Genomic DNA, 16,404 nt, shown 5'->3' with positions numbered 1-16,404 from the left:
GTACTAAGCCAAGGGGGTAAAAAGCCACACCAAATCCTACAGCCAGTAAGCTGTGCTTTCCATCCCCAGTCTGAACCCACAGACTGCTTCTAAACAATTAACACCAAGAATTGGCAGCAACACCACCACTGGTCAAGGTTCAATTCTACCTACAGAGTCCCCTGGAAAGCTTTGGGGAGCCCAGGAAAAGGCCAACGAAGGTAACTTTTGTACTATATGAACAGGACCCTGCAATGTATTCTGAAACTCAAGCAGTATGATTGATACTGCTCTGCTGTCTTGGGTGACCTGCCTGCAGACATTCCCACAGCCAGGCAAGTGTGCAGCCAACATCCCAGAGTGTAACTGGTACAGTAGCACTAACCCCTGCTCTCCTAAACCTTTCTTAAGTCTTGCAGCATAGCTGATGTTCTGAGCAATGCCCAGAGCACATCAAGTGTTCCTTACATGGCTGACCCTCAAAGTACCAGAGGAACTGCTGAGCAAACACAGCCACTGATGCTGTTGCAGAAGCAAGAATTTCACCAACTTTTCATGTTTACACCAAGCTGTAACTGGGTAATTTGGTATCTTTCATAACACACTAGAAAATTTAAGCTTGTAGTTTTTACGTAAAATTTAAGAACCTGGACTAGAACATCCAATCTAAACCTTGATTCATGAATTTTGAATAATGAAGAAGCCACACATATTCTTTTGGGGATTTTTCCAGTAATTCAAAGTACGAGAAAAAAAATTTCCATGCTTAAAAAATATCAAAAAGTTAGTCTTCAAGTTCAAGCAAAACCTTGTTGCTCTAAAAATTAAATGCCATCTTTTATTGTGTTATGTTCTACCACATTTTACTCTGATATTGTGCTGTTTTCATTAACTGTAGCCATAAAAGTCAAGATGTGCTCTTGAATGTACACAGGGTTGTATGTATGTGCTAGCAAGGAAGACTCACAGAAGTAAACAAGGACAGCAAAGCCTTACAGAATGTTCTGCTATGCAAATGTATTACCTAAAAATAGCGGGTTTGTGATGCTTACAACACTTTTAGTTCAAATCCAAGAGGAAGAACATTTATTCACAGATAGTTGTAACAGCAGGAGAAAAAAACCTAGGTACTTATGCCACAAAGTGAGTTTGTGGGCTGTAGTTTGTCCTGTTCAATCAATGGTGCTTTTAAGGAAATTACCACTCTCTGACTGGGCAACCTCCACCCTTACATGGATTTTATTATTCCTATAGGAGGAACAGACAGAAGGACAAGTCTGAGCTACTCCTGCTGCTGTAGTGTACAACCCAGCAGATGAACTCACAGCTCCAGCATGTTCAACCCTGCACTAATGCCATGAATTCCCAAAGAAAAACTTAGAATGCATTAAACAAATTTATTCTCTTATTTCAATCCCGACTTCACAGTTCCCTTTCTGTAACCACATACAAAGAATTCAATGAGAACTCTTCTCACAGGAGCTCCAGCCATGTTCCTTCATCTACAAGAAGATTAATTTCTGGGGCTTAGCCCACTGCGTCACAGACCTGCTCACCTCCCATCACAAAACACTTCATTCAAAAGCTTTGTATACCCAGCAGCTGACAAATAACTGACTGTTGACAGTATTCAATGCTGTATTAGTGGCCTTTAAGACAAGCAAATGCAGTTAGACTTCAACAAACAACAGTACTAAGAAAGAAGTGTCACTTCAGTAATGAAATCTGACTCACAATCACTTGTTCTTTATGTCTCTGCACACCTGCAGTGTTGAGCTGGACCAGAGTACAGTTAGTACCAACTTGCAGTTTCAGCAAACAGGAAAGGTAACTGTAAAACCAGCACCCAGATCCCTAGGCAGACAGACACTTCTTTCCAGGAACTGAAATACAGCTTTTGGTTTACAACTAGAGAGAGTAATGCCAGGGGTGCTCTGTGGGGCTGTCTGAGCAGAAAATCCCTTCCATCATTGCACGGGAATGCAGGGGTCTGAGCTAGACAAGCCAAGGGCTCCCTCCAGAGCAGTGTCTTAAAGCAAACAACTCATCATGTATGTTGTGAAAGTCATCCAGTGAAAAGTGTTGGCAACTACAACAGCCTGACCCAAACCTTTTGCCAGTGATAATCAGCTAAAAAGTTTTAGTCCTTGGCTACCAAGTAAGGTGGGCACTGGAATTTACAAGGAAATGCTCCTCCCTACTGTACAGGTAGGTGTTGGACTGCACCTCTCCAGAAAGGGAAGGGAAGAGGCAGAATAATATCTTAACCACTGCAGAGCAGGTGAAAGAGTCAAAGATGATGGCACTCGTTTTCTCATTGCTGGATATGGAGAGAATAGGCCCTGAACTATGTTGTTCCAACCAGATGCCAGCACACAGTAAATGGTTTAGCTCAGAGCCTTGAAACCTTCTCATTTTGGTAGGAGCTACTGATGTCCAACTATGTTTTTCATTTGTTGAAAAGAAAAGTTATACTGAAATCTGAGATCAAAAGGGCTTTGTCACAACCTGTTTGGAAAAAAGATGCCTGAAACTATGGAAGGCCTGCATGGAATTTTCGTTCTGTACACAGATGCAGAAGTCAGTTAAACAGACCCCTTGGCTTCAGGAGAGGCAGAGGTTGCCGTGCAGCCCAGAACAAGCTGTGCTCATCGGAAACAACGGAGCAGAAGCGCTGGGGAGACGCCTGCTGCCCACAGAGAGAATCCATCCTGTTTGTAAACCACATCCAATTGCTGCCAGATTATCCTTCAGATAAAATGGGATGATACAGAGTCACTTCTACATGAGGAACAAATGGTAAATGACAAATTGACCTCTCACATCAGTAGCCCAGATTTTTAATCCCATCTTTAAGAACCTCTCATCCTGCTTTTAAGGACAGCCACTAACACAGAGATGTGAACACAGATTCTTAAATTACGAGTGTGGACCCAAGGATGCACCACCTCTTCTCAGACACCCTCAAAGGCTGCAGTTTGGCTCAGTGCTCGGATTACACAGATTACTCTATTAACAGATGAAGGTGTAGTCCGTGGGGAGCCTTCCAATTCCCCAATCTAATTAAAAAAAACCAAAAAATCCACCTCAAACACCCCTTACCTAGGGAACTGTACAGCAGTACAAAATACTACTTCAGCAACAGATTTCACTAAAGAGAACCAAAGCAAACATTGTGACTGATTCATGATGGGCTCACATTACAATGTAATCCCAGTCAGGGTTTACCAGTGGAAACTTAAAAACCAAAATCTATTTCAATGTCCTTCTTCAGGTTTTTTTACCTGAAGTCACAACCTCCAGGAACATTTTAGATGGCCATTAGGCAGATATATATGTCTGAGTACTGCTGCCTTCAAGAGGCCTGGCACAAGCACGATATATTTAATTTTTCATTAACTCTCAATCCTATAAATATTAATTTTTCATTCTATTTGTCAGCTTCATCTAACTCTGTTCAGACAATTAAGCCATAAATCTGGAAACCAACAGAAAGACTCATTAAGCATCTGCTGAACATTAAGGAAGGCTTCTAATTCTGAACCAAGTTTTATTCTCTCTCAGTTTTTTAACTTTTGAACACTCAATCAGTTAGCAATTGAGTCATCTTACGAAAGCAGTAGCACACATTTCCTGAAAAAGTAACAGACATCAAACTGAAGGCTGTAGAAGTGACCAAGGAAGATACTGTACCTGAACAGAATGAAACCAAGTGACTCCACAGCTGCCCGCCTCACGTCATCATTCACATCACTCACCTACAAAAGGGAAAACAGGACATTCACAATATAGTTATAACACTTGAGGACTCTGCAACCTTTCAGGCCAGGTGGCAGTTATTCGAGAAAAAAGGATTACAGAGAAAGTTAGTTAACAATCATGTACAGCCTTAGCGGCAACAGCCTTGTTCACACACTGACTGTAAGCTGATCAAAGAGCAGACAGACCTCATCTTTTACAGATTAAATTGTATTTTTCTCCAGCCCATCATTACACAGACTATTCACCGCAAGCCTGTTACCAACTGCTTTAGGTTCATGTTTTATTATTTTAATAGGTTCCTTTTCTGTGATACTAGGCTGAATATTCTCTTGCTGAAAGTCTACTTGCCCTAATGTTGGAAGGCCCTGTTAGTTCTACTCATAGTACTATGAAAACCTTTCTTTTAGTCATTGTACTATGAAAAGCTTTCATCACTTCCCAATCTCTGATCTAGACCAGAATATTAACACTGCAGACACAAAGCCTGTCAAAGTGACGTGCTTACTTTCTCACCACAAATTTCTCCCTATGTGCTCCTAAGCCCTCAGTACTTACAGCCACATGCAGTAGGCGTCTGATGGCCTTGTTGTTCCCCGAGCCACAGTATGCCATAGCTACAGTGTACATGCCAGAACGACGGAGAATCGGATCCTGGAAGAGAAAGCATCAATATTTAACATCCATCCAAACGGTGACAGTAATTCTGACCCTAAATCTGTTCTACTCTTGGGCCTGGAATCTGCAAACAGGTAGCATCACTGCTTAATTGTTTATCTGGGATGAGTAAAGGGACAGTCATCAAAGCAGAGTTGTCATCAGTTCCAGGGGTACTATGCCACACACTCCAAAGGAGTATATGGCAATTCTGTCATTCTGCTTTTTACTTGCTATCTGCTGTTGACCACTACTAGAGCCACCCACAGCAACCCTCATCTGTTTTTAACCATTATGTCTCCTTGCTGCTGCTCACAGGACGATGAAGACCAAGCATGAGGCTAAAGAAATACACAAATAGGCTCCGTTGTTCTTGCATTTTTCATCAAAGTGAAGCAACTTGTGAAACAGCCCCACTTCAGACTTACCTATGAACTTCTAAAGCTCAAAACAGCCAACTCACTGTAGCTGGAGATTTCACAAATGGAGAGAAAGGCCACCCATGTAACAAAGATTCAATGACTGAGTCCCAGCTTAACTTGCCTTATCTCTGCAGAGACTCTCAATGAGAGCATCTGCCTCCTCCATCCTCCCGTACATGACCAGAGCAATCCCAACGGCGAGGCCTCGCAGGATCTTTTCATGCTGGGTTTCCTGTGCATAGCCGACCATGTCCTCAATAGCCTGGGCATTTTTAGATCCCAACATAACCAACCCGAGTGCCAGGCCAGCTGCCTCACCTGCAAAGCACAGAAAAGCAAAAAAATCAAACCAACTCTGTTCCCAAAAGTAGTAAATATTGGATCTAGAGAACCACAAGATGTAGGCCAACCGATTGCTTCTGGACACCACCTTGCCCAGTAACTCCATTATTCACAGCCAAATGTGCTTGTAATGACCTGCCAGCCACAACTTAGTGCTCTTCCCTACCAAGTTCAATTATCTCTTACTTGGGCCAAGAGATGCTGAGATCATTTTCCTGTCAGTCCCTACCTATGCAATACTAGTTGCCACAAGCTTCTCCAAGCCTGTCTCTCAGCCCAAAAAAAGCACATGGCTCTGGAGATCAGGCACACTAAATAAAAAGCATGTGACAAAGGAAAGAATAGAGCAAAGTAATGGACCGCTTAAAGACCTAGCAAGTCTTATCAATACTTGGCGTAGTGCCACAGACCAGTCCTGACAGAACCTCTGAACATGACTGACACATAACTAAAGAACCATGCTGATCAGGGAAAGGTTAGTAAGTAAAACACAGCTAGAAACAATCTATGTTGCTAGCAGAAAACCAGGGGGGGGGAGGAAAAAAACACCACCAAAAAGACCCAGATGCCTGATAAGGCCTCAGGTGGTTATTTGCTTTGAAAGCAGAACATTTACCTGTCACTGCATCATCCTGGTATAGATTTGTTTTCAGCAAATCATACACATCTTGACGTGCTGTCCCCATGGCAGCCAGACCCAGACCCAGGCTGCCACCGTGTCGCACAATCTAGAGAAGCATATGCAAGTTCAGTCATCACACAACAGGGAGCAATATGGCTTCAGCTGAAGTAGACATCTTTCCATTTACTAATGCAAACTTTCATCCCCATGCCACCCAAACTGATCTCTTGACCTGCTATAAATACCACTTTCACTGTTTTTAGGCAGTAGGTCCCACGAAAGAGGCAGAAAATAGAATAGAAACAGAGGTTCAAAAGCCCATAAACGAGTATCACAGACTTTACACATAGCACTGGAGACCTTCTAGTAACTTCAAGGTCTTTTTTCCCACTGAGTGATTTATGTAAAGCCATAAATCTGTGCCATGTGTAAAAACAGCTGGCTAGTTATAGCTTTTAAGTAGAAAGGTAAATCAGTACCCACTTAAACAGTCTATAACCTCTTTTGTTCCAACAACGGATACAGGAAAGGCAGTACATTTGCAATAAGACAAGAGGGATCTGTTCACAGAATTAAAAAAAAAAGTAATCCGAAATTCCACAAAGAGAAGAAGGGAACATGCTGGGACAATGATCTGTTCCCAACTTAAAAAGATATTTTTTGTAGAAGTCTACAAACAGTCAAGTGGTGAAGTAAAACACTTATTGTACAAGATGCATTAAAACTGCAGGGCAGCAGAAACATTTTGTGGCTTATTTCCTTGACAGTTAAGCCATAAGCAGTAAAAGTGCCCGAATACTGCAGGTCCACTAGCAAAACAAAGTACATATAATAAGTAGTAAATATGATGAAGCTACAGTCACTGTCAAATATATAAGAATTTCCTAGAAATCTTTCCTAAACATCAAGCAATAGGTTGTTAAAACCATCCTTTAATCCAATCCAACCTTTAAGGCCCTGAGAAGGTCTAAGTACCACATTACTAACACGGTCTTCATTACCTCTACTCCCCATTTCTAAACCAGCCAGCACCCTTGTGCACATTCCCAACAAAACAAAGGCTCATTACTGAACCTGGTACATACATCATTACTGGCATTCTTCAGCTGGTTCAGCAAGTAGTCAATGATGTCCCCACCATGGTTAGCATGGATGAGACCCAAGGCATAGAGACCTCCACCTTCCTGGTAGGCCGACCCTGGAGAGGTGTCCTTGGGCAGGTAAGTTGCCATTAGCTGTAATGCTTCTTTCTCATGACCCTGTATGTCCAGTAGGAAGGAAAGACAATGGGAAGTGAAAGGTGAAAAAACCAGCTGAGGTAAACACTTCACGATAATATCTAAACACATCAGGGGAAAACGTGTTGTAGCCATTACTTTCTCCGCAAGAATCAGCGTTTCAGTGCTGAACAATGAGCAAAGAATCCCTCTGTACTGGACTGCCAGTAACCACAGTACACGAGTATTCACCAATCACTTGGTCACTGGTCTAAACCAGGACACACTGGGCCTGAAGCTACACCAATTCATTCACTAGAGCACTTTAATGAGGGCTGAGGCACACAAAACAATTACAAAGACTTCTTGTTATTTCAAAAATGCTTTAAATATACCCTCTCTGTGAATCAATTTGAAGCAAATGACCACTACTTGGGTCACCATTCAACCTTAGTGAAGCTTACTGCAGTAAAGACTTTGGTATGTCCCAAAATCCCCCAAAAAACTTAGGAAATACATAAATGCAATTTTAATAGCAAGAAACTACTGAATCTTTCAACTCACAAAAGAAGAGAAGAGCTAGGAATAAGACTCTCTCCTTGAGCCATGTTATCCTACCACCTTTTTGATTCTCGACAAAACAAGCCATAAATTATATTTGGATATCAGATGAAATAATATAAGCACAGATTTTTAGTGCAAAGACTCAAAACATGTTATTGCTGTGCCACGTACACTGAAGGCACCGTTCAGAATCCCCATTTCCACATTTTCAGTGTTCACAAGTCAAGCATTTATACTGAGCAGAGGGAACTGAATGCAGGGTTACCTTGTGTATAACACCCAAGCTGGCAGTGGCAGTAAACTTAGCCCAGTTAGTGGCCCTGGCCAGCCACTCCAAATTGTCTCTAGAATGTGAAAAGAGAAAGGTTATACAGAGTTTTTCACACAGCCCGTTCCTCATCCTGTAAGCAGGGTTTCAGAGCACTGATGCCTGCTTTCAAATCAGAAAGTAGCTCCAGAAGGAAAGTGGGTTAATCACATCCCCACTTTATACCTCTCTCCCCTTCATCAGCTCTTGATTTTTGCCTGGTTTTAGTCAAGCTTCTAGATATGAGTGACACTGATGGCATGGAGAACAACTGCTCAATAGGCAGCCCAACTCTCTGAGAGAAACTGTAGCAGTTTCTGGAGCTTTCCTCAAGTCCCTTGTAAGGTCAGCCCCGATATTTCCCTTCCAAGAGTCATTCAGCACTGTCAGTCTCTACCAAAAAAAGAGACATGATCTCAGAAATTCTCCAGCTGGTAAACAGAAAGAAGAGAAGTTCCAGATCTCCACCCTCCAGCTGTTCCTATGGTTAGCAGTCCAATAAAGCCAGTTTGTGAGTATAGAGAAAAAGAAACAATTCTCTATGTCCATTAGACTTCTGCAGTCCCAGCTTTGGAAGCATCAAATTAAGCAGGGCAACAACATTGTCCAAACACCTCTAAATGACACCGGAGCTTCCTTGCCATAGATTTACCTAAGGAACTGGTCACTGGTTGTCCCACAATGCATAAAGGAGTTTGCTATAACAGTTGCTGTATGACACACGGAATTCCGCACTGCATCCTGAAAGAACAAGAACAATCAGTATTACCAGTCAGCAAAAGATGACTCCAGGTCGCTTAACATGCCTGCCAGTACACCAGAAAAATGGATTGCAATGACCCTCAATTTAACCAGCAATTTCCCTTTAATCAGTTAATAGATTGTTAATGCACTTTAATATATCCTCAACCCATCCTTCCCATGCAAAACAATCCTTTCTATGAGTTTCTGTCAGAGATGTGATTATTTCAATTGCAACTTAACCGGAGAACCCCCCCTTTCTGTTTCCCAGAACTGAGCACTGCAGAGTGTGCTGCTGATGTTTTCAAGCCATTCCCAGAACACTGTGTATGATCACTCCTGAGCACTTAACCAGTAGATGGAAAAGATTTTCCAATACGTTTGAAGTGCCTCCCGAAATAGATGAAAACACTAACAAGCAACCCCCAACACTTTTACCGATGATGTGCATCTTATTTCACATATAAAAAACTCCTATGGTTTCTAATAATCATTTAGATTAAGAGAATCTAATTTACCTGTAAGTCTTCATTATCCCACCCTTGAGTAACATCTTCCAAAACCAAATCAGTTACTCAATTCACTAGCACTGCCTACATTACAGTATCTGACCGGTTTTGTCTCCAACATGGAAAAATTGGTCTCTTAGCACATACCAGAATTCTTTTAGCCAAGCTGTAGGTTTAAGCCCACGTAACCTCAACCAAGATACCTGTAACTTACAGTCCTGGCTGACTCCCTCCCTTTCCTCCCACCAGCAGCATTTGCAATGGATCAGACACAGAGCTGGAAAGTGAGTTTTGCCCATCTTACTGAACGGATGAAAAATGAACCCACCAAAAAAAGTGGTGAGGATAAGATTAGTTTCTATCAGAAAAATAAATTTTAAAAAATCAACATGCTAATAGTAGCCTGTCATTAGGTCATACTAGCTGTAAGCTGAAACAATCTGATTATATGGCTTTCTTTGGGTGCAACCAGCTCTTCAGCCTCACAAATTCAAGTTTTAAATGACTAAAACACATATTTATATCCACAAAACCCAAGGAGGTCGTGCTAAAACATAAGACAATGTTGTAAAATAACAGCAACATGGTCAAAACAAGCACAGGATGAATACAAGACAAAGCCTCTTACCTTTGTGTTTTTGAGGATCATGAGGTCTGTGTTGTTGTTTCGTATTAAAAACTGCAGATGTAACTCAATGGCCATTTCCCCACTTAAAATTTTAATCATTTTTGAGATCTGGTCCTTAGGCTCTGGATTCTTCACATACAAGCAAAAAGAAGAAAAAAAAAATCCATGAGACCCAACTACAGGTCTTTTAAAAAACAATTCATGAGAGGCCAGTCTGGTATGTTCCCATCACCATGTTCCAAAATCTGTCAGGTTTTAGGTCTAAAAAGATGTTTCTGTCCTTGAGGCATTAGCCCAAACCTCACAGATAATCAAGTCCCTTTGTACACAACAGTGCAGGTGGGAAGAGACTCTCCAAAGAGAAATGTGTTTTGTCATTGGAAGCAAAAGGATATGAGTGACATCTGACATTCTCCAAGCTGCTGTTTGGCCTTAAAGACACAATGAGTCTCCTGCAAAAGGCAACCCCTTTCACAAATGTGAACCTATATTTCCATGGAAGCTGTAGTGGAGAGGGCCACAAAGCTACAACACTTTGCATGACCCTTTAGTCAGGGTCTGCAGGGAGCTGCAGCATCATTCTTGTGAGCTACAGGCTTCATTTAGAACAACAGTTACTAGAATTAGGAGGAATCTCTAATACATCAATCTTCAACAGCTCTTAGAGAAAGTCTCCTCCTTCCTCATGATGGAACAGTTGGAAATTAATCTGTGGAAACTGAAGTTCCTGAGCAGGGTGAAAAGTACACCACAGCTCTTTGTACCGACATTAGCTGGTCAGAGACCAGCCAAGCATAAGTAGTTCAGCCCTTAAATTAATTCCCTCAATTATTTCTTTGTAGTCAGCATTCTAAATTATGGAAGATTAAGCTCAAGAATATTTCTGACCACACAGATCGTTTTTGTGTACTTGTCCTTTGGCACAGTCAGCAAAGCCAATGCAGCAGAAATTGATCCTGCATGAAAGCACTGTTTTACGGGTTCCTTAATGAGGCAAGAAATTCAACCCCTTTTATTCTCCTTGGGAAATATAATTTGAAGAAAACACTTCTGTTTGCCCTTAATTAATTTTTAGGTGATCTGCAAGAATCTCTCAAAGATTCCCAAGTCTCGTTTGCAAACATGCACCACAGGGAAAAAGAAGGAAAAAAACCCTTGTCTTGAGTTCTACTTTCCTCTCTAGTAGCATTTCTTTTCTTCAGCATTGGAAGTGTCAGAACTGCATTAGCTATTCTACGTGCTGAAATGCAACCACATGTGCATGTTAAAAGTGAACTCACTTTCTCCAACACTTGGGAAAAGAAACTCAACAAAAATACTGCAACCAAATAGCCCAGCACCACAGAGGCCAGAGGCAACTTTACCACTTCATGGACAAGAAACTATGTTACATCAGCATCCCCTCCTGCCATTCCTGCAGAACAGCATCAGTTGTATCCAGCCAGAACTACAGTTGGATTTCTGAAGGCGAAGGAAAAAAACTCATCGAGCTAATTCACTTCCTAAAGTTCTCAGTAGCAGTTAAATTTCAGGCCTTTTCTTTTGGAATGAATGAATTTTGGAATGAAATATCAGCAAAAAGCAAACACATGAGCCAGATCCTTCTGTCCCCTTTTTCAGATCTCAGTAATTCCCACTGAACTCTGCCCATTTCCCACTCTCGCCAAGCTTTCAGTATCTGAACTGCTAGACTGTCAGATATTGAGTTCTCAGAGATTATCTGTCACCTTGTCTCCAAGCAAGACAGAAAAGGAAGTCCACTCTTTATTAGCCAAACCAATTCAGCAACCCTTGGGATTCAAAGAGAACACATAAGAAAAATTAAGCAAGGAATGTACTTAGGAAATGGCACTTACAATTTCCGCAGACTTCCCTGCTGCACAAGTGCTTCCTGGCTTCTCTTCTGCTTCCATAGTATCACTGAAATAAAACAAAAATGAGAAATGCAACCCAGTTCATCACTTGTAACTCATCAGGAACTATAATTACAGCTGAACACTGTCCTGAAAGAGTAGCCTGGGATTTGGAGATCGTGGCTGGAAACGGGACTTTGACAGGACAAGGGCTGACTGTCTGGAGGTCGCTGCTGAACAGAAAACTCCTCCCAGTTCAATTTTCAGAGAACTTGAAGACAAAGGCCTGGAAAATCCTACTCTATTATTCCATACATAGAGACAACAAAAATAGAGAGGCTTGTAGGGAATGAAGAAGCAGAGACGGGTGAGAAAACAAGGTCAACAAACGAGGCAGCAAGGATAATTATAGCCTCGCCCAGAAGCTCTGAGCTCCTCACTATTAGCATGGATCCTAGAGTGTTGGCAAGGAAATGAAACATATTAAGCTGTCGTTAGCAACTTGTTCTAATGCTTCGCAGGCTGACATAAATTACTCTGTGCCTTTATTTCACTGGAAAAGGGAGGAAAATGCTTGCTATGCCCGTGTCAGTGATTCAAAAGCATTTATATCCACTTCCTCACAGCTGCATAAAACCTTATATTTAACCAGCCTTGATCCAGGCAGGATTCTCCATCACACACTATCAAAGACAGTGCAGGGATCAGGTTGGATACAGACAATCTCCCCACCTGTCTTTCTCCGATCCAGGGATGGTGCCGGTGTTGGTGGATCCAGGCACAGAGGCAATGGGAGTGCCAACTGTGCGGAGATTCTGGATGACAGAGGACAGGAACTGCTGGCTAGCACTTTCATACAGATCAAAGCAAATCTGGTAGGCCATGAGAAGGTTGTCATCCTTCACCAGCTTTTCCAAGATGTCGCTCACAGCCTGTGGGTCATCCAGGAATATCAGGCACTGAGTAGGAGAAAGGGAAGGACAAAAAGAAAAAAATAAAATTCAGGAGACATTAGATATTTCAGAATGAAAAAGCAACAGCACCCAAGGCCACACTCCAAATCCCTCATCTGCTGCTTCCACAGAACACCCCTTCAAAGAAAGAAAACTTCTCTCTTATAGGAGACAATAGAAAATTTTGAAGAGTTTTCATAGGTCAGTTGAAAAACAAGACCAAATACTACAAATTCAAGACACATCATTCAAACTTTCCTATTTCTGCAGCTTTATCTTTGAAAACTGACAGTGTTGTTCTACTAAATGCAAATTTCAAAATCACATTGAAGAAGCATCAGTCATTTTGTAGGGATGTCTCCAATAAAATGAAACAGGCTGAGTCACATGCATGTGGCTGAGTCACATGCACATAGCAAGACTGGCAAAGACCTGAGAACACCTGAGAAACTTCATAACTGTTTGTCTAAACACTCTCAGACAATGGCTTACCAAAAAAACAAAGTACTGGAAATGTTCTTGGGAGGAATAAATAAAATTCCAAGCTGTGAACCTACCATCTGATACTCTCTACATCGGCTTAAAATATTCTGTCAGAGTTGTCTATGTCCTCAAACTGCCTTTGAACACATTCCCCATAAATTGACCAAATGTGCAACATTTACATCTCTTTTTCACCTTGGTCTCCCTTTGATATATGTTGGAAGCACAAAACCACTACATGATATTTAATTTAACTGAACAAAAAACAGAGAGCAAGTAAATTCCAAGTCAAATACATCTACAGAAGAGTTACTTTCTATTATCTTTAAACACAAGTCTGAGAAGTTTACCTGGCACACATTGATGAAGTCTGGTTTCTCCAGGTTCATGTAGATTTTAACTAGAACCCTCAAGACTTTATTACGGAACTGTTTATTCTGCATCAAGGACATGCAGAGCTTCAAGCTGTAGGCCAGCATCCCAGGAACATCATTCTGAAATAAAATTCAGGGATATCAAGTCTGGGTTTGGACTGACAAGCAGGATTTAGAAATTAAAACAAAGCTACCCCTTTTTCTATTTTATAAAGCAGAGACAACACATATGCATATAAATCTTCACAGTTTCCTTTCCCATTTTCAGAAAACATTATATGCAGGTGTATTGCAGTTTAAAGAAAGAACACCACCAAAAACATACAGGACCGATATTTAATTCAGCAGCCAAAACATGCAAGAGATTAATTTAAAAGTTGAACACCTACTTCCCCTTCTTCACCCTTCTTGTTCTAACACTCAGTTTTGAATGCAGTGAGATTCACTGCACTAACATAAAACGCCAGCAAAACAAACCACGCACCAAGAAAAGATCCCCAACACACTTATTTCTTGCTGGAGCCTGAAACGGATTTGGTTACTGGACTCCAGAAAGGTAATTCAAAATGAGGGATTTATAATGGGCAGTTAAGTTAGTAAATGCATAGGACAATGAAGAGAATAGAGAAAGCAAGATGAATGCCTTATGATTATCATTCTCATATATGGAAATAGGAGACACCCAAACTTATGGGAAAGCTGTAAACTGAAAAATGGTAAAATTTAAAGGATTTAAACTATGTGTCTGGCATATGACCGAGACACTGCAGCATAACAAGACAGTACACAACTGCTAAGCTGCTGCAAATGACTACAGGTGTGGTGTGCTTCTCTTCATGCCACTGACAGTAGCATGACTTACCTTAAAACCTCAGTGGAAGACGTTAAAGTCAGGCTGTTCTGCTTGGGGAAAGCCAAGACTGCACACAGTCACTTACTGAAGATTAGAGCAGCTCATCCAACTACTTGAAATTTTTTGTTTTGCTTGCCATTAATCAATCACTTACCCAGCCCTAAGGATCCCTTCCCACAGTGAATTACAGCAGGTGACAGGTACAACTAAATAAAAGAGCTGTTCTTACATTATGCCAGGTCTGCTTAGTCCAGTATCATATCTCTGCCAGTAGCTGACAAGGAATACCTTAAGAAGAGGGCATACAACCAAGCTTCCCGGGAATATTCTCTCAGCAACTTGTAGCTCAAGGATTTCTTAAAGGTAAGAAGTCTCTCTCTACTTGACAGCCCTGAGTGGCTCTGCCTTCCATGACCATGCTGAACTGAACATCTCTGAGTTTTATCTTTTATTCTGTTCATACAAAACAGGGCAAGTTCCACAGCAACATGGATCTTGCACTTCACTTCCAGATCCATACCTGGCCTAGCTACAGGCACCTCCTGTCCCTGGTACGTACCGACTCAAGGATGGTTTTCTCGAAGACGTCCAGCCTGCGGGTCTCCAGGGCAATGCCAATGGCCTGCTTGTACTTGTGGTCATCCAGGCACCGCTGGAACATTTTGTTCACTATCCCTTCCAGCCTCTCATCCACAGGTTTCTTCTCCCCTTCCGGCAGCTCCGCATTCTCCACACACTGCTTGGTGTAATGGTCAATACATTTTGCTGAAGAGGTAATGAACAAATATGGGGGGAAAAGTCAGCTTCTTAGAGTTTTGCAGTTTTTTACAGGTGAAGTTTTCTACACGTTCTACCAGCAAATACAGCATATGGGAAACTTCACAAAGGTGAGGCACAAGAACTACCTGTGTAGTCATATACAAATAGTAGTGTAAGGTATTCCTTTTATCTCCTAACAAACTCTCATTTAAAAATGAAAACAAGGATATGACCATTGTTCAAGTGTCACGATATCTTAAATGAGGAAACAGCAATAGGGGACTTCCTAGCTCCCCTGTAGGCATTGGCTGGGGAGACTGAGAGCCAGCCCTAGTCCATCAAATCCTATACAAGGCACGTGACACCAGCAGACTAGACTTTTAACAGGCATTCAAATTATACATCCATTCAACAGCTGACTTGCTATCTGGTTAAAGGTGGATAAAAACAACTGTCCCGCTCAGTTAGGTGTGCAGCTACGCCTACTAGTCGATTCTTTCCAAAGTTATGCTGAAATTGATAATAACATCAGCACACAAATGAGAGAAGGACAATAAACAACCAAAGCAATTTTTCTATTAGGAATTCACTATAAAACACAGGTTAAGAATAGGGAAAAAATGCCATAACTCCTAAGTCAGTTCCATTACAGAATTGCAAAGCAGAAGAAAGAAAGTACAAATAAAATGGGTAAAATCAACTGCAGCATCAGTTTAAATGAACACAAGGACAGCAAGAGGAATACAGAGAAAAGCAGCTAAATCAAATAAGCCCTCAAAGTTACAGTAGCTTTGGAAATGTAACAGCTTTTCTTTCACAGCAACAGTTGCTTACCAATGATGGTCTCCACATATTCCGAGTTGTCGTTTACATTGAAGAGGTCACCTGCTCCCAGGGCATAGTTCAGAGACTCCTCAAAAGCTCCCAGGTGGTAAAACACTTTAGAAGCCACGAGAGCAGCAAACTGCCGGCTCCGAAAGCCCTCGTCTTCATAGAGAACTTCACTGCAGAGACGAGAGAGAAGAACATCAGCTCTGTGTACTCAGATCTCTTTAAGGCCACATCACACAAGTACAAGCTTGGGACTTCCATCTTTGGGACTACAGCTCCAACCCCACATCCACGCACCTTAGTGCTTTCCAGGAAATATGGAGCTAGATGCTGTACTAGCCAGTGTCAAGCAAACAGAACTACACCCACTTTTTATATCTCATGTTCTTTTTAAGCAGCACACCCCAAAGTATTAAGTGTTTTCTCTTACATTTTGTCCACTGACTCAGAGATTTCTGCCCAGAAGTCATTGACAACAGCATTCAACTTGTGAAGAGCAAACTCCTACCAAAAAAAAAAAAGTTTTATTACATTAAAAATGCATTTACCAC

At 41.5% G+C, this 16,404-nt stretch overlaps 1 protein-coding gene across 1 annotated transcript in view; it reads right to left on the bottom strand.

Moving 5' to 3' along the window:
• The window catches only part of PSMD1 (proteasome 26S subunit, non-ATPase 1), a 70,083-nt gene that overhangs the window by 50,416 nt on the left and 3,263 nt on the right, over positions 1–16,404 (bottom strand). Inside the window, exons 3-16 of the mRNA XM_027751036.2 lie at positions 16,284–16,357; positions 15,857–16,026; positions 14,823–15,028; positions 13,387–13,530; positions 12,333–12,559; positions 11,604–11,667; positions 9,748–9,876; positions 8,522–8,610; positions 7,828–7,906; positions 6,867–7,040; positions 5,776–5,887; positions 4,939–5,135; positions 4,297–4,392; positions 3,673–3,737 (exon numbers count right to left, since the gene is read on the bottom strand). Of these exons, the coding sequence (XP_027606837.1) occupies positions 3,673–3,737; positions 4,297–4,392; positions 4,939–5,135; positions 5,776–5,887; positions 6,867–7,040; positions 7,828–7,906; positions 8,522–8,610; positions 9,748–9,876; positions 11,604–11,667; positions 12,333–12,559; positions 13,387–13,530; positions 14,823–15,028; positions 15,857–16,026; positions 16,284–16,357 (1,826 nt within the window). The remainder of the gene's footprint in view (positions 1–3,672; positions 3,738–4,296; positions 4,393–4,938; positions 5,136–5,775; positions 5,888–6,866; positions 7,041–7,827; positions 7,907–8,521; positions 8,611–9,747; positions 9,877–11,603; positions 11,668–12,332; positions 12,560–13,386; positions 13,531–14,822; positions 15,029–15,856; positions 16,027–16,283; positions 16,358–16,404) is intronic.

This window comes from Pipra filicauda, unplaced genomic scaffold (assembly GCF_003945595.2).
Source record: "Pipra filicauda isolate LSUMZ 115617 unplaced genomic scaffold, ASM394559v2 scaffold98_size3848907_pilon, whole genome shotgun sequence".
NCBI lineage: Eukaryota > Metazoa > Chordata > Aves > Passeriformes > Pipridae > Pipra > Pipra filicauda.
This window is presented reverse-complemented; position numbering and strand designations above follow the sequence as displayed.